Genomic DNA, 24,706 nt, shown 5'->3' with positions numbered 1-24,706 from the left:
AGCAAACTCTCCTGACTTCTCCCCCGGGGAAGTGTCCCTGTGTGGGGACATCTCCTGGCCTGGCTGGGTAGTTCCTGGGGCCACCACTCCATCTCTCTCCTCCTGATGTGGAGCCTGTGCTGTTTTCCCATTAGAGTGGATGGAGCCCATCTTTTCCAGAAGCCCCCAGCCCAGTCCTTCCCAGGCCCTCTAGACCTCCTCTCCTCACTGGACTCCATGGTCCTCCTCACCACGTCCTGGACTGGGTCTCACAGGCCTTGGGAGGCCTCTTGTAATTGGTTTATTACTGGCCTCCCTGTGCCAAGCCATCCCCTCCTTCCATGGTTGGCTGTTTTGAAAGTTTCCAGAACAGAAATCTGATGGAGTGGTTTCCCTCCTTGGAGCATCGAGTGACTCCCTGGCACACACAGACAGCCCTCTGTGTCCCAGCGTCTAGACTTTCCTGCATCCTAGCCTCCCATAGCTGGGAGCTGCGGCCATAAGATGAGAAGAAAGATGGAGGTGGGGGCTGGTTTGGGGAGATATTGGAAGCAGGATGTCAGGGACGTTCGGAGCTGCTGAATAAGGACCGGGAGCTCTGGGTGTGAGATCCCCAAAGAGTTTGACATTCTGCATTTCATACATTTTTTTTTTTTCCTGAGCACCTACTATGTTGCAGGTTCTGTGCTGGCAACTCACCCTATATTTCCTCCCCAGAGACCTGGTTTGAGTTCACCCCTCACCACGCTGGCTACCCGGCGCTCAGGGCCTACGTCGCTGCCACCCACTTTGGAAGTCAATTCACAGAGGGCAGAATGGTCAGGCAGGAGCCCGAGCGAGACCTGACCTTCCTGAGAGGTTGGTACCAGAGTCCAAAGGGGATAAGTGGGTTATAAAGTGGAAGGAGGACCCTTCTCCTGAGGGTCCACCTCTGCCTGGCTCCTGCATTTCTGGAAGGAAAAGAAGGGACCTGGAGGCTTCAAGAGCATGCATTCTTCCTTCTCAGTCACCAGTGTCTCTCGGGGGCATGACGTGAGGGCGAACGATCCAGGAGAAGTGGGTTCACAGCAGGGCTCACATAAGCCAGGCTGCGGGTCTAACTTCTGGGTTTGCAAGAGGACACCTGACACTTGACATTCTGAGACTGGCTTGTTTCATTTAGCATGATCTCTGATTCCATTTATTTACCAGCAAATGCCACAATTGCATTCTTTTCTCTGGCTGAGTAAAACTCCGCTATGTATATGTACCACATTTTCTTTATCCATCTGTCTGTTGATGGACAGCTGGGCTGGTTCCATGACTTAACTATTGTGAATGATGTTGCTATAAACTTGATGTGCCTGTATCACCATACTACTCTAATTTTAGGTTTTTGGGGGGTAGAGTCTGAGGGGCGGGAGAGCTGGTCACATGGTGGTTCCATTCCTAGTCTTTTGAGGAATCTGCGTACTCCTTCAAATGTGGTGGTAGTAATTTGCAGTCTCACCAGCAGTGAATGACTGCACCTTTCCCCACACATCCTCACCAGCATCTGCTCTTATTTATGTTGTTTTTTTTTTGTTGGTACTGGGAATTGAACCCAGGTGCTTTGCCACTGAGCCACATCCCCAGCCCTTTTTATTTTTGATTTTGAGGCAGTATCTAGCTACGTTGCTTAGGGCCTCACTAGGTTGCTGAGGCTGGCCTTGAACTTGCCGTCCTCCTGCCTCAGCCTCCCAAGCTGCTGGAATTACAGGCGTGGGCCACCACACCCAACTTATGACTTGTATTCTCGATGGCTGCCAGTCTCACTAGAGTGAGATGAAAATCTCAGTGTAGTTTTGGTTTGCATTTCCCTGATTGCCAGGAACGTTGAACATTTGTTTCCATATATTTGTTGACCATTTGTATTTCTTTCTTTTTTTGACAAAATTCTGTTTTATCCGTTTGTTGATTGGCATACTTGTTTTGGAGGGGTTTTTTTGGTGTTAAGTTCTTTGAGTTCTTTATGTGTCCTGCAGAGGAACGCTCTATCTGAGGAGCAGGTGACAGAGATCTCTCCCATTCTGTGGGCTCTTTTTACACTCTGAGTCATTTCCTTTACTGTGCAGAAGCTTTTTAATTTGTTGCTGTCCCAGGACTTGAGACTTGATTTCAGTTCTTGAGCTGTAGGTGTCTTGCTGAGAAGCCCATGCCGGCACCCGTGGGTCAGGTGTTGATCCCGGGCTTTCTTCCAGCCGGGACAAGGTCCCCACTCTGATTCCTGGGTCTCTGATCCCCTGTGACTTGACCTCTGTTTTCTCTGCAGGTTTATGGGGAAGTGCTCTAGCCAGCCTTGAAGAAATCAAGAAATTCATTTGGGGTGAGTATTTGGCAAACAGAAGGGTCAAAGCCTTGAGGTATTTTATACGTACTTCCTTCCCTGTACACATGGCAGAAGACAGACCTGGTCATCACGGTCCTCTCATTTGCCTTTCCTACAATTATTGCCATCTCCTCAGCCCTCATTAAGGGCAGCCAGGTTGACTACAGAGTGGCCAAGAGCATGGGCTGTCTTGGAAGGGTTGTTCTAGTTCACACATGCTTTGTGACCTTTAGGAAGTTGCTCAATCTCTCTGTGCCTCAGTTTCTGCATCCATAACATGGGGAGGGAATGGAAGCAGTTACGAGGATTTGGTGAGTTAACCCTGCTAAAGCAGCGAGGACCATGCCAGGTGCATAAACGTACTCGGGAACGTTCACAGTTACCATCTACTCTGTCACGAACTCCTCGCAAAGTTCCTGAGAAGAGGATGCTACAATCACCTGCATTTTGCTGAGACCCACAGAGTCACAGGAAAGTTGAGTGACTTGCCTCCTGTCACTGACCAGTGGGCGCGAATGCAGGGTCAGTGGAGGTTCAGACCCAAGGTCTGTACCTGGACCCATGTCCTAGCTGTGGCTTGTGTACACTGGTGACCCAGGAAAATGGCTTAATCTGTGACCTAGTGTCTCTGTCCATGAAATGAAGACAACAGTAGTCCAGGTCTCCTACACCAGACAGGAGATTTAAATGCCTGATATACCTAAGATGCTCAGGGCAGAGCCGGACACAGCAACGTCCCATTGGATGTCCGTCTAAGTAGCATTCTTGTTGCTAAGAATCACACCTATCTGGGCACGGTGGCACGTGCCTGTAATCCCAGCGGCTCAGGAGGCTGAGGCAGGAGGATCGAGAGTTCAAAGGCAGCCTCAGCAAAAGCAAGGTATTAAGCAACTCAGTGAGGCCCTGTCTCTAAATAAAATACAAAATAGGGCTGGGATGTGGCTCAGTGGTCGAGTGCCCCTGAGTTCTACCCCTGGTACCCCCCATGCCCCACCAAAAAAAGAAAAAGCCACACCTGCGTCACTGGCCTTTCACCCAACACCTACTTGTGGAGCCTTCTGTCTGCCCGGCGCTGTTCTAGGTCTCCCGCTTTGATGTTGTTCTTTGACATCTGTGTTCATCCCACATTGGTTAACGTCTGACCAGAGACACTGCCCACCTCCAGCGGCCCGGTGCTGACCACTGCTGGGGGTTGGGTCTGAGTTTTGCGTGTCTGGTGGGAACACTAACCTTGTTTCCTAGAAAAAGCAAAGCCAGCGGTTCTGGTGTTTGCCAGTTTCCGTGGTGTAAATACTCCGCCACAGGGAATTCAAGGTGGAGGTCTGAGCCCGCTGAGGGCAGAGTGGGAAGCGGCTCTGGAGGGCTGGCATCAGCAGGCCTCTGCCCAGGGCGGCAGCACCAGGAAGGGGCTTCCCCGAGGCAATCGCAGGAGCCTGGGGAGCACGGCTCACCACAGCCAGGACGGCTGACGCTGACGCTCTCCCTGCCCCTGCTCCCCCACAGACCAGCTGTCCAGCCTGAGGGAAAAGTTCGCACTGACGTATCAGCATCATCCCGTGGAAGGTGAGCGTCCCCGCCCGCACCGTGTGTCCCTGGGGATATTGGGACGCGAGCCTGCTGCTGACCTCGGGGCTCGACGGGTGCTGATCACTGAGTGCTCACGGTCACCCTGGGAGCCAGCTCCCTGTCAGCTGGGCAGTTGGGGATGGCTGTGAATGTGCCCCAGAGTTCATGGGTTGGGACCAGGATCCACCGTGCAGGGGCGTCGGGAGGTGGAGCCACAAGTGGTCCCATGTGCCGAGAGTCACCAGAGAGGCGTGGCCCATGGTGGGGAGCACAGAGGAGAGCAGGACTCCGTCATCAGGCCAGGGAGGCCACACTGCAACAGAGCAGAAGCCCCGTGGCTCTGGGCTGAGGCCAGAGGCCTCTATTTTGCTCCTACAGAAAAGCAGTGCGGGCGGGCGTCCCTCCCGCCCTCTCTGGGCTGCTCCCGGCTGAGGCAGAAACCACCTCGACAAGCCGCTCAGGTCTCGGGTGGCACCAGGGGTGAGGTCCCAGCCTGGTCCTAAGGGTCTGGAGCCCACCTTACTCTCAGGCCCTGTCCTACCTGGAGCCTGGGGCTGGGCATCCTCTCACACAAGCCCACCAAGGCCAGGGTGGACCAAGGAGGGACGCCTGGGCCGGGTCTGTGCACCTGGGGGAGCCACTCTGAACCAAGGTGCAACCCTTCACGCAAGGCACGCGGGGGTGGCAGGAGCTGGGAGGCCCTGCCAGCGGGGCCCAGTGTCTGCGTGCTCCGTGGTGTTTTCTTCTCTAAGCAGGGACAGCAGTGGCCAGGACAGGCTCAGGGACGGGTGTGCTGGTGGAGCTCCTGGATTTGGTGATGGCTTATATAGAAGATCCCAGATCCCCCAGGATCCAGGAGAAACTCCAAGGACTGCAGGGGGCGCTGGAAGCGGGGAGCAGAGGTCTGTGCACAGGGAGGGGGCTGCACAGGCGGTGCCAGAGGGTGGGCTTCTCTCCTTCACCTTGCTTCCCCCAGGGGCCAGGCGGTCAGGTGTGGCTGTGTGACAGGGGCCGAGGTAATGGGCAGCGGCAGGGACAGAGGGGACCTAAAGGGGCCTCGTCCACAGCTCCTCCAGCTGTCACACTGTGGAAGGAGGGACCCTAGGCATGCTCAGTGTCCTTGTGCCAGGCTGTGTTCTGCATGTCTGTCACATGTCCCCACGCCTGGTCCTCATGACAGCCTGTGAAGTGGGCGCTCCTGGTCTCCCTGCTTCCCAGTTGAGGAAACGATGGCACAGAGAGGTTGAATGACTTGTCCAGGGTCACACGGTTTTGCTGGTGTTAGGACACAGCGCCCTGACTCCTATCCTGCAGGTGAAAAGCCAGAAAAGCTGGGATTGTGGGAAGTCTTCCCATTTTTAAGCGCTGATAGCTAATTTGCATTTGTTGTGGGTCCTGGCAGGAGCTGGTCCCATTTGGGATGGGGTTAGGGCCTGGACTGATGTTGCCACGGGGAGCCCCTAACGTGGGGAATCCACAGTGGGGAAGTGCGTGGCAGGCCGGCGGGTATCATCTCCCTCCGCAGCTGCATGGCACTGGGACCCGTCCCAGGAGTGGGTGAAGGCTGGAGGGGGATGCGCGTGTCCTGCCAGGTGGCCCGACTGTGCCAGGCGCTCGGCTGGGGTGTGCCCTGCTCCCACCTGAAGGGGCACCTTGGGTGGTTGTGGGGAAGACGGAGAGGTGGAGGCTGGGACCCGAACCCCAGTGTCAGTGTGCAAGGGAGGGAGGGGGAGAGGGACGGGGAAGGAGGCGGCAGGACGGGCCCTTACAGGGGGAGGCCAGGGGCGCCTGGCGGCAACGCGGGCATCCTCGCAGGGCCGAGCCGGGAGCGTGGGGGAGCCCCTGGTGACACGCCTGGGTCTCCGGGGTAGGTGACGCGGGTGAGCCCGACCACAGCTGGATGACGGAGGTGATCCAGAACTGGAGCCAGATCTCCCCCGAGGAGCAGGAGCAGTTCCTGGAACACCTGGCCCACTGCATCAGGAGGCAGGAGCGGGTCCTCGCGCAGCTGGAGGGGACAGCCGCGGCGGGTGAGCGCTCCCTGCCCCGTGTCCAGCCTCCGCAGGGGCAGATCCATGTTATGGAGGGCACAGGGTCCCCACTTCCCCACGGCCTTTCTTTCTGCAGTTGCAGTTACCAGTGGCAGGAACGCGGAGCAGCAGGCGACAAGCTCCTTTGAGAGGAGAGAGAGGGGGCGGGGCACCGGACTTACATGATTGCGGTGGTCGTGTATTCTCCTGCTCATTCTCTGTTACTGTTAGATACTGCTGTTCATCTCTTGCTGTGCCTCAGTCACTAATTAAACTTCATATAGAGATGTAGGTGTAGGTAAAAGACCGTACACAGGAGGTTTGGTACCATCTGCAGGGAACAGGTTCCCTGTGGAGAAGGGGGAAAGGTCAGGAGCTGGGGACTGGGAGCAGGGAGGCCAAGGGAGGCCGGTGTGGCGTCCTGGGTGGGGATTGCTGCGTAGGAACCAGCGGCTGAGGTCAAGAGCAGCAGAACTGTGCGAGACAGGGTTGGCTCCTCCTGAGCCCCTTCCTCAGCCTGCTCACCGTGTTTTGCCGTCCCTCCTTTGCACATGCACGTCCCTGGTGTCTTTTCCAGTCAATGAGGACACACGCCCTCCTGGATTAGGGCCCCCTTACCACCTCATTTAGCCTGATTTTCCTCCTGGAAGGCCTCTCTCCACATACAGCTGCCATGCAGATCAGGGCTTCGGCATGGGCTTTGGGGAGCGGGGACCAAATCCATCTGGTGACTTTCACCTGGCCCTCTCCATCTCTCCCTTTAGCTACATTTGGGGACTATTTCACGTTTCTGCTTAAGACTGGAATATGCTGTTTCAAGTGGGAATGGGGGACCACCCACAACTTCCTGCATAAACATGGTGAGAAAGCTCCTGCTCTCCTGGGTGCCTAGTGGAGATGGGGGAGCTGGGGAGGGCCAGGGGCCAGGCAACCTCAGCTCCTGCTTCCCCAGGACCAGGGAGGAGCTGGCAAGGCTGGCGGGTCTGAATGCAGGAGCTGCCCTTGGGTGGTGTCCATGGTGAGGACCTGTGGCCTTGTTGCTGCATCAAGACATCGTGAAGGGCCCTGTCCCTGAAGAGCTGATGGTTTTCTCTGGCTCTGAACAGACACAAAGAGCCACATCGTTATTCTTTGTTGGTCAGGCATTGGATCTGGCTTGCATAGACTGTGCTTTCCTAGACCGAGCCTCGCCATGTGGGTAGAAAGGACTTTGGCCCAGGGGTACCCTCTGTAAGACCTCAGAAGCTTCTGCTCTCATAACTGATGAACATCCTCTCCCAGGGCATTGCTGCCCCTGCCCATGGGAAATGTTCCCACTCTCGTGATACAACAATAGTGGACATCTTTGTGTTCTTGAAAATGTTGTCTTTGTGAAAATCAAGAGAAGGTACCTCTTTCTGCAGGAGGAAAATTCCAAATCATGCCCTCTTTGGTCAGTGGTGGGCATGGCTTTGAAGTTGTCTTAATTCATTTTCTATTGCTGTAAGAAAATACCTGAGGCTGGGTACTTTAGAAGGAAAAGAGTTTTTAACAACTCACAGTTTTGGAGACTGAAAGCCCGAAATCAGGTGACCCCATCTATTCCACCTCTGCTGACAGCCTGCTTGGCTGTATCATAACATGCAATAGAATAAAAGGGAAATGGCCATGTGTGGGGTTGGGGGCACGTACATGGAATGCCCTCAGTTTATGGCAACTTGCTCTCTGGGACTAATTCACTCTGTGAGACCAGCACAAATCCCCATGAGGACGGTGCCTCCAGGTCCTGATGACCTCCCACGAGGCCTGACCTCTTTCCAGTCCCTCCACCCCAGCACAGTCACACTGGGGACCATGCTTCTAGCACATGAGTCTTTGGGGACCTGAAACCATGGCAGAGGTGAACCCCGGCTGGGCCTGGGCCCCTCTCTGGGTGCTGGTGAGGTTGGGGCTGAGCTGCATGGTGCGCCAAGCTGCTCACGCTCCGTATCAGGGCCTTAGGGGAGGCTGGCGGGTGAGGACTCACTGGGTCTCTTCCTGGTCACCACAGGTGACATCGAAGACCTGGCAATGCACAGCCGGGAGCTCCTGCACCTGGTCGACGCGGGGTTTGCCATCAACACGCCCTATCCACTCGTTCTGCCCCCAGTGAGACACGTTCATCTCATCCTCTCTTTTGACTTCAGTGCTGGGGATCCTTTCGAGGTAACCAACTGAGAAGCCCTGGGCTGGTCCTGGGTGAGGGCGGAGCTTCGCGGCCAGGAACCTGGACACAGCCGGGAAGTGGGCAGAGTGGGTGCTGAAGGCAAGTCCTCTCGTCCTCAGTTCCCACACGCTCCGGGCCTGGCTGGGTCCAGCTGGCTTCTCAGTCCAGCCCAGACCTTCCTGGACCCCTCTGCGGGTAGGTGGTCCTGCTCCTCTGAGTCCTGCCCTGACCAGTGACAGTTCAGCTTCTCCCCGGGCGCCTGCCCACCCCCAGGTGCCCAGCTGGGGGCCATTTCTTCCTCTTCGCCTGGCTTGCTGCAGTCTGGCCCTCAGTAGCTCTCCGTTCGCATTGCTGAGTGGGAGAACCCTGAGTGCGGTCCTACCTGGCCCGGACCACACCTCAGGACACTCGGCTCTTCTCTCCGCTACTCTGGTCAGTTATCCCTGGCCCCACACCCAGCTGGGCACCTGCAACATCTGATTCGCTTCCGTGTGCCTCGGTTTCCTTAAGTGTAAAACGGATTCCTCTTCTTATCTTGGGGTGGTCGCGCAGATTAAGTTGATGCTGGTTAACGCCTGTAGCACTTAGCACAGTGCCACCCCTTAGCGTGGGGTTTATAGACACTGTCTCTGAAATACACACCGAGGGACGGTGGGATGAGGAGCACCCTCAGCTTCCCAGTGGGGCGCGTCCTCAGAGATGCAGTGAGGCGGTTTCCCCTTCGTGCCAATGTCCGCGGGTCCTTATGCCATTGAGGTGGATGGCCAGCTTGTTGATGTGAGCAAGGGATGCAGGGCTGTGAGACCTCGCAGTCTGCTGCTGCACACCACGGCAGGTAGCAGCAGGAGAGCCCTCCAAACTAGGGCACACGGCCCGAGAAGCGCGGAAACCAGCAAGGCAGCCGCTCACCTGCATCAGCAGGTGTTATGCACTCTGCCAGACTATAGGTGCTTTTTCATATCAATTTTCACTTTTTGCCAATCAGGGACTTAACACAGGGGCACTTTATCACCGAGCCACATCCCCAGCCCTTTTTATTTGGAGATTCACTAAAGTGGCCCGAGGCCTCACTAAATTGCTGAGGCTGGCCTCAAACTTGCAATCCTCCTGCCTCAGCCTCCTCGTAGCTGGGGCTTGGGGCATGGGCCAGCACACCTGGCTGGGCTGTTGTTTACACGACGGGCAGCACAGGAGGTCTGTTCACACCAGCATCACCACCAACACCAGTGCCACCCTGTGCCAGGGCGTCATGACGGCTGTGACGGCACAGGTGATGGGGACTTTCCAGCTTCCTCATCCCCTCAGGAGGCCACCCTTGGATATGAGATCCAGTGTCAACAAAGTGTCACCGTGTGGTGCAGGACTGCGCCCGTCAACGCTTGTGGATACTGGTCAAGGGCTTAGTGTGGTGCCCGCCACTCAGTATGGGGCTTGCGAACATCTTTAAAAACATACCCTCAAGCACAATGTGGTCATACCTACGTTGGAGCACACACCAATAGAGCATGCTGCCCACCAGGGTGGGGACCAGGCCTTCTGTCCCTCTGTGTGACATGACGTGACCGTGCACGCCCGCACGGGCACCAGTGGGCATTTCCACCGTCTGAACAGAGACCTCCACCCTCCTGGTGGCTGTTGGTCCACCCCACCGCCCTGTCTTCCTGGGTTTGCACCGGGGGCTGGTCAGGCTTTCAGGTTCCAGGATTTCTATTAAAATCAAGATCTCCAGACGTTTCAGCAAAGAGGGAAGGCGGGTCCCGGGAGTCGCCCTCCTGGAAACCTTCATCATGTGACCCTGAGCAGCAGGCTCAGCCTCCAGGCCTCGCCTTTCTCATCTGCAGAAGGGGGATGGCATGACCCACTTCAGGAAAGTCCACAGATGCTCCTCGCAGTAAAAAAAGAAAAAAAAAAAAAATGCTGGTCTTCAGTGGAAATAATGCCATTCCTGAGCTGGTCTGGAAACCAAAACTGCCTCTGTGGAGGGGAAACTTGGGGAAGCGCTGGGCAGAGCTGCCCATCACCCTGGTGCACCAGAGACGTGCCCCCTCGGAAGGGCGATGTGCTGAGTGTGAGGCTCACCGGAACTTCAGTGACTGGTGGAGGAGAGCACATCCGAAAGCCCCTGCCACCGTTGCCTGTGGATCACCCACGCTCTCCATGTACTGGGTCAACTGAACCTTCTTTTCAGACCGATTTGGCATGCTTCGTTTTCCTTACCGCTACAGTGTGGACCTTGAGTGTCCCCCAGAGGCCCGTGAAGCTTGGTCCCCAGTGGAGCTGTGAGGAGGTGACCCAGTGGTCACTGGCAGTGCCCTCACAGGGGACATGGGCACTGGCCAGCCCCTTTCCCTCTCTTCTGTTGCTCTGTGGCTCAAGACACAAGTGGTTCTGCTCCATCCTGCACCCTGCCGCGAAGCACTGCCTCGCCACAGGCTCAGAGCCGCGGGGCCAGCAGATTGGGGCCTGGACCCTCCAAACCCATGAGGGAGAATAAGCCTCTTCTCTTTATAAGCTGGTTGTTTTGTGTATTTTGCGATAGTAACAGAAAGCTGACCACTGCCCTTACTTCCTGGGCAGCAACTAGACAGCTTCAAAGCACCGGGTGGCTGACATGCCGTCACTAGCAGCAGCCCTGGCCTGGCGAGTCTACGTCACCGTCCAGGCCCACCGTGAGGTGACAGCATGGCATCCCTTGCAGGGGCCATGAGATGGACGTGGACCACTGGTCGCTTGTGGGGCAGCTGAGGTCTGAAGCGTCACCTGATCTCCCTTTCCCTCCCCTCTGAGTCATGTGGCCCCCAGCCCCTAGGCTCATGCCCAGGCTTGTGAACACCAGGAGCATCGTCCCCGGGTGGGCTGGCAAGCGGGGTGCTTTCTTCCTGTTAGAAGGCTTCATCGTCCAAGCCAGCGCCTGCTTGGCCACGTGTCCTGGCTCCTGGCTGAGGTTCCGCTGGGTCTCCGGGTCCCAGGGGGCTTCTGAATATTCTGAGACAGGCACCTGTCACCCCCTTGTCAGACCATCAGGGCCACCGCCGACTACTGCCAGCAGCACGGCATCCCCTTCCCTCCAGTGGGCGAGCCTGAGCTCCAGGAGTGCTCCAGAGCGCCACGCAGCTGCCACATCCTGAGAGGCGCAGGGGGGCCCGTGGTGATGCACTTCCCCCTCTTCAACACCGACAGCTGTGGAGGTGAGCGCGGGGGAGGGGGGAGGTGAGCGTGGGGGAGGGAGGGGAGTGCGGGGGAGGGAGGGGAGGGCATGGGAGGGAGGGGAGGGCATGGGCCTGTCCAGGCACATCAGGCCTGCCCTTCCACGTCTGAGGGTCACAGAGTGCGAGCAAGAAGCCTGTGCCCTGTCCAGCTGTGGCCTCCTGAAGGGAGTCCCCCTCACGGTCTCAGTCTTGGGTCTTTCTGCATGCTGCCTCCTCTCTTGGGGACATGTCTGACCTAGCTGACCGTCCACCCTCTTTTAAGCACCCACATTAATCTTCCAGGCTCAGGTGAGCAGCCCCCTGGAAGGCCAGGCAGGCAGGGTGGGTGTTCCTACAGGGCACACCGGGCTCTAGGGGCCTTTGGGCCCCTCCACTCTGCCTTCCAGTGAGAGGCGCACTCTCTGGTCAGGGTCATCTGTCTTCCTCACTTAGCAAACATTTACTGGTCACCCAGGCTGGGTCAGCCGTTCTTCCAGCTGACATGGATGAACAGAAAAGAATACAAGTTCTATCCTCACATGGTACTTCTGCAGGTGGGGGACGTAGATAATAAAACAGAGATAATTTTATAACGTCAAGTGCCAACAAATCTTTATTTGTAAAGTCAAGTAAGGGGCTGGCTGGATTTGGTGCATGATGGACATTAGCCAAGACCTGGAGTCAGTGGAAACAATTGCTAGAATTAATTGTCCACACCTGTGAGGATTTTTTTTTTTTCTGAGGTGCTGGGGATTGAACCCAGGGCCTTGCGCTTGAAAGGCAAGCACTCAACCAACTGAGCTATAGCCCCACCCCCATGTGAGGATTTTCTATCCTGTTCTTGTTCTACTTCAGATGAGATCCAGTCATGGATGGACAGATACGGCACATTCCAGCTAGCGGACAGCTACAGTGTAGACATGGTGACCCAGCTCCTGGAGGTGTCCAAGAAGAACGTCGAAATAAACAAGATGAACATCCTCAGAGAGATAAAGAACGTGGCCAGGTAGGGCTGAGGCCACCGCACTCTGACCTCAGCACCTGCTCTGTAAATGTGTGCTGCAGAACCCTCTGTGTCTGGTGTGAGGGCTGCAGAGGGTGAGAGAGGCCCTGCCTCCCCCTGGAGTTTGCATCTCTGTGATGGAGAAGGACCGTGGGCAACGTTGGGGAGAGGACGGCTTCCTGGGGACGGATGCAGCAGAGCGGACTGGCTCCTCCTGAGGGCGGTGAGGAAGGTTGTCCCAGGCCTCCCTCCTTGGGCTGTAGATGGATGGCCGTCTTCTCCCTGTGTCTTGCACACGCTCTTCCTTCTCTGGGTGCTTCTGGAACAACTTTCCCATTTTTGTAAGGATGCAAGTATGTGGGCTTAGAGCCCACTAATAAGATCTCTTTGCCCCCTAAACACACGTCTCAGATAAGGGCACACTGCGAGGTACTGGGGTAGGACCTCAGCATGGAACTTGGGGGGACACAATTAGACACACAGCTCGGGCTCAGCTGAGAGAGACAGGTGGGGCTATTGAAGGGTCACATCAGAGCAGGCTTCTAAATGAAGCGAAGGATCAACCCTCACACTTTCTCCCTGGGGAGGTGGAGGTCCCTGCAGGGGTCCACATGTGTAGAGTTTGAGGTGGAATGACCCTGGAGAAGAGTCAGAGAGAGAGGCGGAGGAGATGAGGCAGACAGTATCGGCATCCTCTTGCTGCTATAACAAGTGGCCACCAGCTTAATAACATTAAAACCAAAGATTTATCATCTTCCAGTTCTGCAAGTCAGATACCCGAAGTGAGTCTCATGGACTAAATTCAAGGTGTCAGTCAGGCTGATTCCTTCCAGGGGGTCCAGGAGAAGTTCCCTGTATGACTTTTCAGTTCCTGGGACATTCAGTTTCTGCATTCCTTGACGTGTGGCCCCTGCCTCAACCTCTTGCTGCCATCTTCTCTTCTCATCTCCGACTCTGACCTCTTGCCTCCCTCTCAACAAGAACACTTTTGGGGGCATTAGGCCCCCCTGAATAATCCAGGATCATCACCCCACCTGAGGATCCATTGGGAGTCATTATGCAGCTGCAGAGAATAGGCAGGGCCCAGCTGAGGAAATCCAGGGAGGAGTTTGAATTCTATCTCAAGGCACCAGGAAGCCCCTGTCATGGCATCATCTGAGTCACCCTTCAAGGACCACCCTGGCTCTTATGAGGCCTGAGGCTGGATGAGCAGAGGCCACACAGAGCCGGGGAGACCGTCTTTACTGACCCTCAGAGGAGGGAGGACGGGGCTTGGCTCCCTGGGAGCTCAGGTACTTTGGCTGCTCTCAGGCCTCAGCTCTCCCGTCTATTGCTGGGAGGGGTTGGCAGGGCCCCTCTCCGGAATTGGTAGGTGACCATGAGGGACACACGGAAGCGTCAGCTGTTGCCGGCATCCCTAATAATGCTCAGTGCGTTCCCCAGCGTTTTCCTTACAGTGTGCCGGTGGGGATTCTTTGAGTCCTTCGAGGACATGCCGGGCGTTAGAGAGGCTGGGACTGTGCCCGGTTCGCAGGTTGAGAGTCAAAGCTGATCTCAGACAACTGAGCAGAGAAGAGAGCTGAGTGCAAAGAGTGGGTGCATCTCACAGAATCGGGGTGCCAGGCCACAGGGCGACAGGAGCCTGCTCTGGGGACCTGGGAACATGGGTGGCTCGACCTGCCCGGCCGCGTCCTTGCCCCTCGCTGGCACCTCCTCTTGCTGCAGCCGTGGCCTTTTCACGGCGGGTGCCTATTGGAAAGTAGCGGCCCCAGAACGGCAAGGCCTCCCCCGTCCACCTCTCCACCCAGATCGAGTCCCCGCCCCAGCTTGCTGGAGAGGGCTCTGGTTGTCCTGGGGGTCCACCACACACCCAGCCCCATTCATGGGAGGCAGCCCCCCACACTGCTTCTCAGGTGGTCCTGGGCTTCCTGCCCAGCACTGTTGGCTTGTGGGCTGGACAATGCTCTACTGTGGGCACAGTGACCCTGAAGGACGGCTTCCAATCCCTGGCCTCTGCCCTTCAGAAGCCAGGAGCACCTCCCAGTCACGACAGTCAGATGTGTCTCTGGACCTGCCCAGTCCCCAGGGACACAGTCACCCTGGGCGAGAATCACAGCTGTTGCCAGGAGAGTTTGGAAAACTAGATGACATTTAAACAGCGCTCTTTGCTGCAAGACGTACCGGAGCCTTTAGCAACCTAACGTGCATCTGCAGCCCTCAGCAGGGTCTGGCAGGCCGCCCGTGCCAGCCTGTGACGTGTAGATCACAGAGACTCCCAGGTCGCGTGCTGCGCGAAGGTTCCTTCAAAGCAACGACCCTGTGGCTTTGGGTTTTGACTCCAGGAGAGCCTGGTTCTGGCCTGATCAGATGCTTAGACACTTACAGGGACGTGTAGAAAATTCCGGAAGGATTGGGCATAAATAAGCAAGCGGATGACCTCATATTGGGTTTGTGGGGACTCCCCCCCGGGGTTGGAACGATTCCAGCTGTGATCCCGACGGCTCTGATCCTCACAGGGCTTCTGAACCCGCCCTTCTCCCCCTTCAGCTCAGCAGTGCTGCTGAGTGTGCACAGGCGGCTGTGAGTGTGAGCTGCGGGGAGGAGCCCACGTGACGTGAGCTAGTGCCGTGTCCATGTCCTGTGGTGGATTCTGGGGTGGCTGCATGGAGCCTGGGCACCCGGGAGGAGGGTCCTGAGAACTGAGTAGAGCACTGTGCTGACGAGGCTGTGGGTGGCCAGAGCACCTGGGTGCAGCCAGCTCACAGGGCACGTCCTGCAGTCAAGCCAGACGTGGAGGACGGCCCTGCCGTGGCCCCTGATGCCTCCCTTGAGTCCTCGTGTCCCCACCTGGCCAGCTCTGAGTGTCACCATGTCAACCTTGGTTCTTGGGCTCAGTTCGGGCTAGAAATGGAGGCAGGCAAACTGTGTGACTGAGTCCTTCCTGGGCTCGTGCGACAGCCCCGGGGACAGGGCCCGGGCTGCTCCCTGGACCCTGGGGCGCAGTGCAGGCATCACAGGCGGGCTGTGCAGTGCTCACTGGACAGTGCTGCCGGGGAGCAGGGCCCTCTCTTCTCAGTTCTCTGCCAGGACCCCAGGGTCGGCTGGCAGCTCAGAGACCCCTGGGCCCCTGGGGTCCTGCTGGCTCTGCTCAGGACAGGGGGAGCTCACCCACACCAGCCAGGAGGGCTCCACCAGGAGTCCAGCTCCAGTGCGGCGTGCTGTGCGGGTGGGGTGGGGAGACAGCCGCTCCTGCACTGGCCACCCGGGAAAGATGTCTGAGGCGGCTGCTCTTGCGGGGAGCCTCAGTGGGCAGCGGGGTCCTCCCCACTCTGTCTCACTAGCTGCCCGGGCTCCTGAAGCCCCTGTTGGGCAAAATTCACAACTTCTTTGGATCTCAGGGAAGACCGGACGATCCCAGCTGCAGTTGGAGAGCGTTGTCCAGCGGACACAGTGGTGGACATCCGAGGCTCCCGGACCGTGAGTGTCGAGATCACCAACAGGATGGACATGACGTCCAAGGATCCCCTGTAAATCCCTGTGGTCTGCTCGCTCTCCGGCCCCGAGGCCGGCAGGGAGCCCACCCCTGGGACCAGGGGCGCCGTGCACACACCTCGAGTCAGAGGCCGGGTCTGGGTCCCAGGCTGACGGACACTGGCCCCAAGGCCACCTCTGGAAGCCTGTTCCCTTCTCCATGGAGACTTCACAGCCAGGAGAATCACCCAGAGTCAGCTCGTGGTGACCTTTGTCCCCAGGACCTGCTTGTCCTCTCAGACTCTGTGTCCCCCCTGCCGCTGGCCTGCTGGTGGGACCCCAGTCACATGGGCACCAGTCCATGGCATCAGAGCGTGAAGACTGCAGCCAGCACAGCGTCCAGGCCGTCCTGGCCCTGCTGTGCTGGCTGCCAGGCCTCAGGCAGGCCAGGCCCAGCCCTGAGCAGCAGGTGGGTGGGAACTGGGAGCATCAGGGGAGGGGAAGTCCTGAACCCCGGCCAGGAGGCGTTGCAGACCACATCAGCCTCCCCTGGGCATTTGATGGTCACCTGTCCTCTGAGGAAGGGGCCCGTGCTGCGCCTGGGGCTACTGTAGTGCAGGACCACCCACGGGCAGCTCACAGGCAGCTCCCTCTGGCTGAAGTGGACCCCAGCGTCCACAGGGTTGGTGTCTCTGAGGGCTCCCCGGCTCACGGGTCCATCTTCTCTCTGTCCTCACGGGTTGTGCCCTGGGTCTGCGTGCTGAGCTCTTCCTCTGCGGACACCAGGCACATTGGATTGGGTCCCACCCCACAGACCCTGTGGTGGATGGGTCGCCCCTTAAGGCTGCTGTGTGCAGATAAGGCCCCGTTCTGCGGCACCGGGGTTGGACTTGAGCGTCAGAACTGGGGCGCTGCAGGGGACACGATTCAGGTCACGGCGGGAGCCACCTCGTCGGCTCCCGAGTGCTGGGTGAAAACCTCTCAATCACAGGCTCCCAAGCAGCAGAGCAGAGGTGGCTGGGCACAGGCCCCACATGGTGCCCAGGCTGCCTCTCACACTGCACTTCAGCCCCGGGGCCCTGCCTGCCTTTAGGCAGCTTGTTGGCTGGGGCAGGGAGACCCCCTCAGCTCTGCCCATCGCTGGCTGTCCACCCCCAGTGGCAGGCGGAGTCTGTGTCCTGCAGGGAGCTGGTCTCCATCCAACCTGAGAAGTTTCCCTAACGCCTGCCCCACTGTTCCTGCCCTTTCCCCCAGATGTCCCTCCTGTTCTGCTCTGACCTGTTCTTGCTTATGGACTCTGTCCTCATAACTGGGTCTGCAGTCCTGGGGTTGGCCCTCAGCCTTCTGCTCATCCTGGTGTCCATTCATGCATTCCATGAACACTTATTGGGCACCTGTGGTATACTGTATTGCAGCGAGCATTTGTCAGACAAACAAATAAATGTAGCCAGCAGGAGGGCCCCAGTGGGTGAGATCTGGGTACTCAGTGAAGGAGCACCTCTGCCCGTCTCGGGACACTTGTGCAGTGCACAACACTGCCCGCAGGCACGAGGTGCCCAAACTCCTCCTCTCCCAGGCTCTACTGTCAGAGTGGCCAGGTACGCGTGAGACCCCCACCCCTGCTTCCCCGGAGGTCCACCATCCACTGCTCCTTTGTGAAGATGAGCTCCAGCTTCCGGGGCACAGCAGGCCTGCTGGCCTACCAGGGCCCAGGGGAGGCCCTGGCCCTGCTCTTCTGCGTTCCCCTCAGCTACGCCCTGCACCGCATCCAGTTTGCTGTGGCCATGCTCACGGGGCCGCTCGCCCAGGATGACCTGGAGCGTGTCTTTGATGACGTCATGCAGTGGTCCCCGGAGCTGAAAGTGGCGAGGGGTGTCCTGCAGACCCTGCAGGGGGCCCTGGAGCTGAGGCATGGCCCCCTGACCATCAGAGCCGCCGTGTCTAATGTTCACATGGCCAAAATGGACGTGGTGGTGGAGACCAGAGCCACGTGGCTCTCCTTGGTCATTTCACCTCTGTGGCTGCTGCATCCCAGCGGGTGGGTGAGCTCTGGGGAAGGGGGAACCTGGGGCTGTCCTGGGCTGTAGCCTCAGGGACAAATCAGTGGGGTGGATACAGCTGCCTAGTAAAGCTTGCTAACCGGCTGCGTGACTGTGTGGCTTCAGGTCGGCTGTCGCACCGCTGCCTCCCTGTTCCCCAGGCTCCCTTCCTGCCCTTGTTACCCACCTCCTTCCGGGTCTGGACTGCAACCCTGTCCCACTTACCCTGGTGTCTCCTTCCACCCTCTTCCTCATGGGGACGCCGTCCTCCGCTGCGTCCCTGCGCCCTGGCCTCCTCTGACCTTCTTCCCTCCCCCTCCCTCCCCGCGGCTCTCCCTCAGTGACTAAGCCCGAGCCCTGTGCAGCTGGGGCGGCATGGCTTCTGCCGCTGCTCGTCCAGGACACAGGCGGGCCCTTCACGCCTGTGCCCCAGTGTCGGACCCAAGGCCTGCAGCCCGGACAGGGCAACAGGTATCTGAAGTTCCCAGAGCAGTATTGGGCGTATGCCGAGTGTCCTGGACATTAGCCGTTGTCTGTCACACCCAGTCTTTCCTAAGCAAGGGCTCAGGAGGTGAACCCTGTCCGCCAGAAGATGCTGAGGTCACGACCTCCAGCACTTGGACTGTGACCTTATGTGGAAATAAGGTCTTTACAGATGTGAGTTCATGACATGAATCATCAGGGGACCAAGGCCACCAGGACTGGCCTCTTTATAAACAGGGGACATCTGGACACAGGGCGATGTGCCCATGGGTAGACCAGGTCCCCTGAAGGCAGGGATAGAGTGACACTCCTATGAGCCACACAACACTGAGGTGGACAGTGAGCCACCCCTCGCCCCCACGCGGAGCTCAACAGTGCCCTCTGGGACCCCTCCCATGCCCTGGGAGCTCTCCCGGCTCGCTTCTCATGAATCTGCCACTGAATTCTCACCTGAGTCTGGGTGCCTTATTCCTCAGGGGTGTGAGACGGGAACCCTCCAGCGCTCACACGACTGTGTTACGATCGTTCCCCACACGGAGGAGCGACAGCCTTGTGGTCCAGCCCCCCAGAGCCTAATCTACTGCTCTCCTGCTTCAGTGGTGGGCACCTCCTCACTGTCCTCCCTGTCCAGAGGTGGACAGTGAGCCACCCGCCGCCCCCACCAGGGCTCTGTAGCACAGGATCCCGCCCAGGCTTCTGGCTGCCTGGCTCAGGTCTCCTCAGCCTGCTCCTCCTCTGCTGCTTCTCAGTCTCACCTTGACTCTCCTGACCTTGACCTTTCTGAAGGTCACAGGCGGTTTTGTGGTAAACCACCCCTCCATCCAGGCTTGCCTGGCGTCTTCCCGTGATGAGTTTCAGGAAGACCATGAAAGGGAGGCTGTGTCCTCATTACGTCCTGTAAGATGGGCAGGATTTTGTCACATGATCAGTGACTTTCCTTTGGGTCATTTGATGACGCTGGCACCTGCCAGATTTCTCTCCTTTCCCCTGAAAGCGACTCTCCCCTTTGGATTCATGGGTTTGTGCGTGGGCGCTGTGGGCTCTGGGACCAGGCTGTGCACTTAACTGGACATCACACTGCGCGGCTCCTGGTTTCCTGGTTCCAGATCACCCGTCACGATCGCTGATCATGATTTTCCGGTCGCCCGCGGGGCCGTGGAGTTTCTTTTGGCAAGTCCCCATGATTCCTGGAACAGTTGCTGCTTTGTGCTACCAGAGGCCCCAGCTCGCCGTGCTCCTGTCCTGCTCCTGACATGGCGTCAGCCCTTCTCCTGGGAGACTCGGCCCCTCGTGTGGAGAAGTGTGGGGAAGTCAGGATCTGGGTGCTTGAGGTGCTGGTGACGCTCCCGTGTCCTCGCGGTGGGGACAGCGGGAGAACACACCTCCAAGTCACTTGCCGTCTTAGCTTTCCTCCACTGACCAGACACTTGGCGATAACGAGGACAGAAAGGTTTGCTTTCTTTGGGTTTCAGAGGTCTCAGTCCACGGTTGGCAGACTGCATTGCTTTGGGCCTGAGGAGATGTGGACCGTCATGGCGGAAGAGCTGGGGACAAGACATGCCTTCCAGGGCACAGCCCCAGTGACCTACTTCCTCTGACCAGGCCCCACCTTCTGACATTCCCACCACCTCCCATAATGCCATCAAATTATTAATCCGTCAGTGCGTTACTCACTGAAGAGGTTAAAACCTTCATGATCCAGTCACCTCCTCCAAATCCTGTCTCTGGAAACCTGTGCATTGGGAACCTGGCCTTAACACGCACACCCTCACGCACACCTCTTTGGGTGTGCAGTGCACCCCCATTCCAGTGCAAACTCACAAGATCCTTCCACCTTCCCGCCTTTGTCTGTTAGTAACATTCTATTCCATCAGAGAGAGACCTGGCTCCCATTTCCTTAACAGAATTCCCAAGTGTAACCAATCTCCCTCTCTGTTGTCTTTCCACCTCGGTGGGGATGCCTTTCTCCCCCTACTCTGGTTTTAACACTGCACCACCCTGCCTCCCTGAGTGGACATCTTTCATCCTCTGCTCAGGTTATGAGCCCATGCCAGATTCCCCACGCGAGGACACCTTCTATCCCAGTCTCTCCCTGGATGCTGCCTGCTCCTGGACACCTCCTTGCTCCACTCACGCCCCCATGCTTTACTCCAGTTGCCCTTTTGCAGGGCATCCTCACCTTCTCAACACCATGGATTCGTTTGTTTTGCATTCTACACAGAAGGGCTGACTGAATAACGATTAAGAAAGAGGTTAATGTTGCTCGAAGTTCTGGAAGTTAAAGCAGTCACTCTGCATGTGGCTGATCCACTGCCAGTTCCAGTGGCTCCAGTCGCTCCTGGCTCAGCATCTCTCAGGACTTCCAGGTCCTTTCAGCTAAGTTCCTGGGTGCCCTTGTGGCTCTAGGTATAGTGTCCTTGTTGCAGACTCCACCCCTGTGGCTACCCAGCTTCAAACATGCCAGGTTCCCCCTCTGCAGGCTGGTTATGTGTCACAGCCTCACCCCAGAGTGCTGTCCAGCTGGGCGTTTTCACTTCTTGTCCCTTTGCCTCATTCAGACGTTTACTGCAATGCAGTTACTCAGTGAGGCCCTCAGTTCAGAACCGCACACCTCTGCCCTTGTTCCCTTCATAGCAATGATCAAACATGACACGTTCTATGCATTTCCTTTGGAAATGTGTGTTTGGTATGCATTTCTATCATATATTAGGAAGTCAACACTTTGTTTTTAGTCATAAATTGCCTAAGACTTGGCTTTTCCAAGAATAGCATGGCATATACTCAGTAAATATTGTTGAAAAGATTAATGAAGAATGAGTAAAGTACCAGGATCATACCCTGTTTTACAGACAAGGATTTAGGAAGCCCTGGAAGGGTTACCATTGAGATCTTCCAAAACTTCGAGAAACATTAACCTCTTTCTTAGTCATTGAGAAGGTTGGGGGTGGAATGGAAGCTAAGGATATGGACATCAGTCATTGTCTCACTTATATGATTACAGTATTATGTATCAGATAAATTAATTTTTACACAGTAAAGCAATCTAATTAATTAACAAATATATAACAATATCTAAGCTAATATATCCTATGCATGTAAACACTATACTCATGTGAATATAAAATACTAGAGTGTCTAACATGGTTGCTGTCCTATAAACACTCATTCTTACTCCAATTTTCATTGTTATCTTCATTATCAGACCATCTCTATTGATTTCTTCTGCTAGGCTGTGTTCTCACACTGAGAAACATCCCCAGTCCAGAAATACAAATGGACAACAAATACATGAAATGATACATGAATTTTCAATATCCTCAGGAATCAAGGAAATGCAAATCAAAACTGCAATAATATTTCATCTCAGTCCACTTTCATCTCAGTCCACGGAGGAACTTCAGATTGGGTAGAGGGAAATGAGGCAAAGAGCAGGCGGAGGTAGGAAAGATAGTGGAAGGAGACAGACATCGTTAACCTATGTACATGTATGATTACACAAATGGTGTGAATCTACATCCTGTACAACCATAGAAACGAAAAGTGGTGCCCACTTGTGTATAATGAATCAAAATTCAGTCTGAAAATTAAAAATAAAAATAAAAGAATAATAATAAATTTATTATTTATAAATTTTGGTGAGGGCTCAGTAGAAAGAAGCACTTAAACATTCAGGAATTAGAAATTAGTACAAACACTATGGAGATAGGGTGGAGATTCTCCTGATGATTAGGAATGGAGCCACCACATGACGCTACTCTACCACACCTTGTCATTCATTCAGAAAAACCCAAGTGAACATTCTGCGCAGCAGTACATGCACATCCATGCTTATACCAGTGAGATTGACAACAACAAAGTTAAGGGAATCAACCTGTCAACTGATTAATTCATAAAAAAAAAGGTGGTACATATTCACCAGGAAACTTTTCTCAGCCATAAAAAAGAATGAAATTATGTCATTTGCAGGAAAATGAATGGAAATGGACAACATGTTTAACTCAGATAAGTAAGAATCAGAAAGCCAAGAGTCCTATATTTTCTCTCATGTGCAGAAGGTGGGAAAAAAAAGGAAATAGAAGAGACACTAAGAAAGAAAATGGAAGAAAGAATAGAGTCTCGGAAATGGATCAAGGAGGGAGGAGGAGAGGAAAAGGTAAGGGGGACTCAGCAGTGAGACACAACAAACTATGCTGTGTACATGCATGAGTATATGGCACAAAACAAAGTGTTTTGTGTAATCTTGATGCACCACTAAATCATTAATGTAAAAAAGGAAACAAAATCTTACTGAAGTTCAGATCCCTGCCAATTATCATAACTGTACTTGGTTTTCAAATCCTCCCTGGAAAACCCCAATCACAGGTCAATAAAAATTGTTTCATTCTGATGGAGATGGGAAGATGCAGTGGGTCAGGTGTTATCTTCTACAAGAGTAAAGATATTTTTTCCAGTTTTCATTGAGAACATCTTGCAATGCAGCTCTCAAACCAGTGGAAACATGTGAGCATCAACGTCAGGTAGACTAACATTCAAATTCTGGAGAGTCCGCTGTGTTAGTGGGCACAGGAGCTAAATGACTCACTCTGTATCTGTGGCAGTGGTTGTTTAGTAGACATGTTTCACACTTGCACAGCACACAAAGAAAGCAGGTGTTCAACCTGCATGGGTGTGTCTTGATTGTTGTGACATTCATGGGCATTGACCATGGGCTTCTTGTGAGCTAGGTAAAGAGCTCTGCCAGGGAGTTTCACCCCTAGAACATATTATTCCATATTTTCAGACAGTGTTACTAAGTTTCCAGAGTGACCTCTCACAGGCAATCCCCCTGCCTCAGTCATAGAGTACCTAGGATACAGGCCTGAACCTCAACACCTGGCTGAGTATTTATGGACTTGAGGGTTTAACAACTGTACATGAGACACCGAATTCCTCCTGAAACTCTGGTATTCGAGTTGTTGAGAGGGCCTTCCACTCAGAAGACCTCTAGAGCTGAGCAGCAAACCACCCCCATGCATACCAGGCAGGATTTCAGCCATTCCTCAAGGGGATCAAACACAATTTGATTTCAACTCATCGGCATTTTGACTGGGTCTTCCTGAAACATGGCAGGCAGTTCCCTCTCCCTCCTACAATCCTCATGTCGTAGCCAATCCACATGACTGTTCAGAGGGGACTCCTTCATCACTGTCTAAAATGGCTATTCCAGCAGCTCTGTCTTCTCCCTTACCATGACTCGCTGTTCCACAGTGAGCATCTCTGCCTGGCTTCATGGTCTACGTTGGTGGCCTCACCTACGTTGACATTCATATCTGTGAGTGTGTGGGCTTCTAATCTTTCTCCTCAACCACACAGCATACTCTAGGATGGTGGGGTCTTTGCTTTAAAAATTTCCCCCTAGGAAGGTAAAACATTGCTGAAAGTGTGCTCAGGATCCACCACCATTTGTGTAATTAACACACAGGCCCTCCTCACAGATTTGGTGTGAGGAATTTGTGACTTGACGTGGAGAGAGCTTTCAGACCCAAAAGTACACTGCTGAGCTGTGAAGAGGAATGTCTGTCACTGGCCATGGGTCTAGGACCTGTGCCCTGCTCTGTAACCTTCATAAGTAATTTCTGATGATCACAACCGCCACTGAGTAGAGGAGAATGCTTTCCGATCTCTTCTCTATTGCTAAGCTGCATGACTATGTGTTTTCACCAGTGAGTACTTCCAATTAGTACTTCTGGGACTGAAGATCCGAAAGCCGAGATTAGGCTTTGCCATCAAAAATGCCTGAAATGTACAGTTAACCATCTCTGGTACACGGTAACATTGGGAAAGCCTTGTGTGTGGGCTGGTTTGGTCACTCTTACCAATGTTACATGATCAAGCTGGGGAGGTGTTTAGCCATCACTCATGGAAACACATAAATAAAATACTCACATTGGGTTGGGGAGATAGCTCAGCTGGTAGAATCCCCTGAGTTCGATCCCCAGTACCGCAAAAAAAAAAAAAAAAAAAAATACACATATTATGTTTAGAGTATGGTTGGATTGATAGAAAACTGTGACTCAGAATAAAAGAGAATTTGTCATTTCTGCTGCTGAGTAAATTCATCTTAGGCAATTAGTCATTTCACAAAAGCTGTCTCTGTTGTCAACCTCTCTGGATCAGACTGCTGGTTTCACATTTACTGTGCGGTGTATGCTGCTTTCTGCCCCATGTTCCTTTTAGGAAAATGAAGGTAACAAAGCACCTTACTCAAAAATTTCCTGGACTGCACATGATATTACATGGTGAGCAAGGAAAACAATTTCTAGCACATGGTAAGTGCCAAGAAGTGTTTATTTAGTCACTCTTGCTACTCTTGCTCCTAGTACTACAACTAATAACAGTGATTGACCATTTTAAAGGATCATGCTGTTTAAAACAA

At 54.9% G+C, this 24,706-nt stretch overlaps 1 protein-coding gene across 3 annotated transcripts in view; it reads left to right on the top strand.

The window, feature by feature from the left end:
• Positions 1 to 18,281, top strand: part of PLA2G4C (phospholipase A2 group IVC) — a 28,085-nt gene extending 9,804 nt beyond the window's left edge. The window contains exons 6-15 of one of the 3 annotated variants that reach the window (XM_079117140.1): positions 697 to 837; positions 2,270 to 2,323; positions 3,830 to 3,889; positions 4,645 to 4,794; positions 5,764 to 5,922; positions 6,687 to 6,782; positions 7,952 to 8,106; positions 11,124 to 11,295; positions 12,151 to 12,301; positions 15,697 to 18,281. In XM_079117140.1, the coding sequence (XP_078973266.1) occupies positions 697 to 837; positions 2,270 to 2,323; positions 3,830 to 3,889; positions 4,645 to 4,794; positions 5,764 to 5,922; positions 6,687 to 6,782; positions 7,952 to 8,106; positions 11,124 to 11,295; positions 12,151 to 12,301; positions 15,697 to 15,829 (1,271 nt within the window). In that variant the 3' untranslated portion in view covers positions 15,830 to 18,281. Of the gene's footprint in view, positions 1 to 696; positions 838 to 2,269; positions 2,324 to 3,829; positions 3,890 to 4,644; positions 4,795 to 5,763; positions 5,923 to 6,686; positions 6,783 to 7,951; positions 8,107 to 11,123; positions 11,296 to 12,150; positions 12,302 to 14,845 lie in introns of all 3 variants that reach the window. The other 2 variants (XM_079117141.1, XM_079117142.1) reach the window with 2 other exon arrangements.
• Positions 18,282 to 24,706: the final 6,425 nt, after the last annotated feature.

The sequence above is a fragment of the Sciurus vulgaris genome (assembly GCF_902686455.1).
Source record: "Sciurus vulgaris genome assembly, chromosome: 17".
NCBI lineage: Eukaryota > Metazoa > Chordata > Mammalia > Rodentia > Sciuridae > Sciurus > Sciurus vulgaris.
The sequence above is the reverse complement of the archived record's forward strand: the minus strand, read 5'-3'. Positions and strand labels throughout refer to the sequence as shown.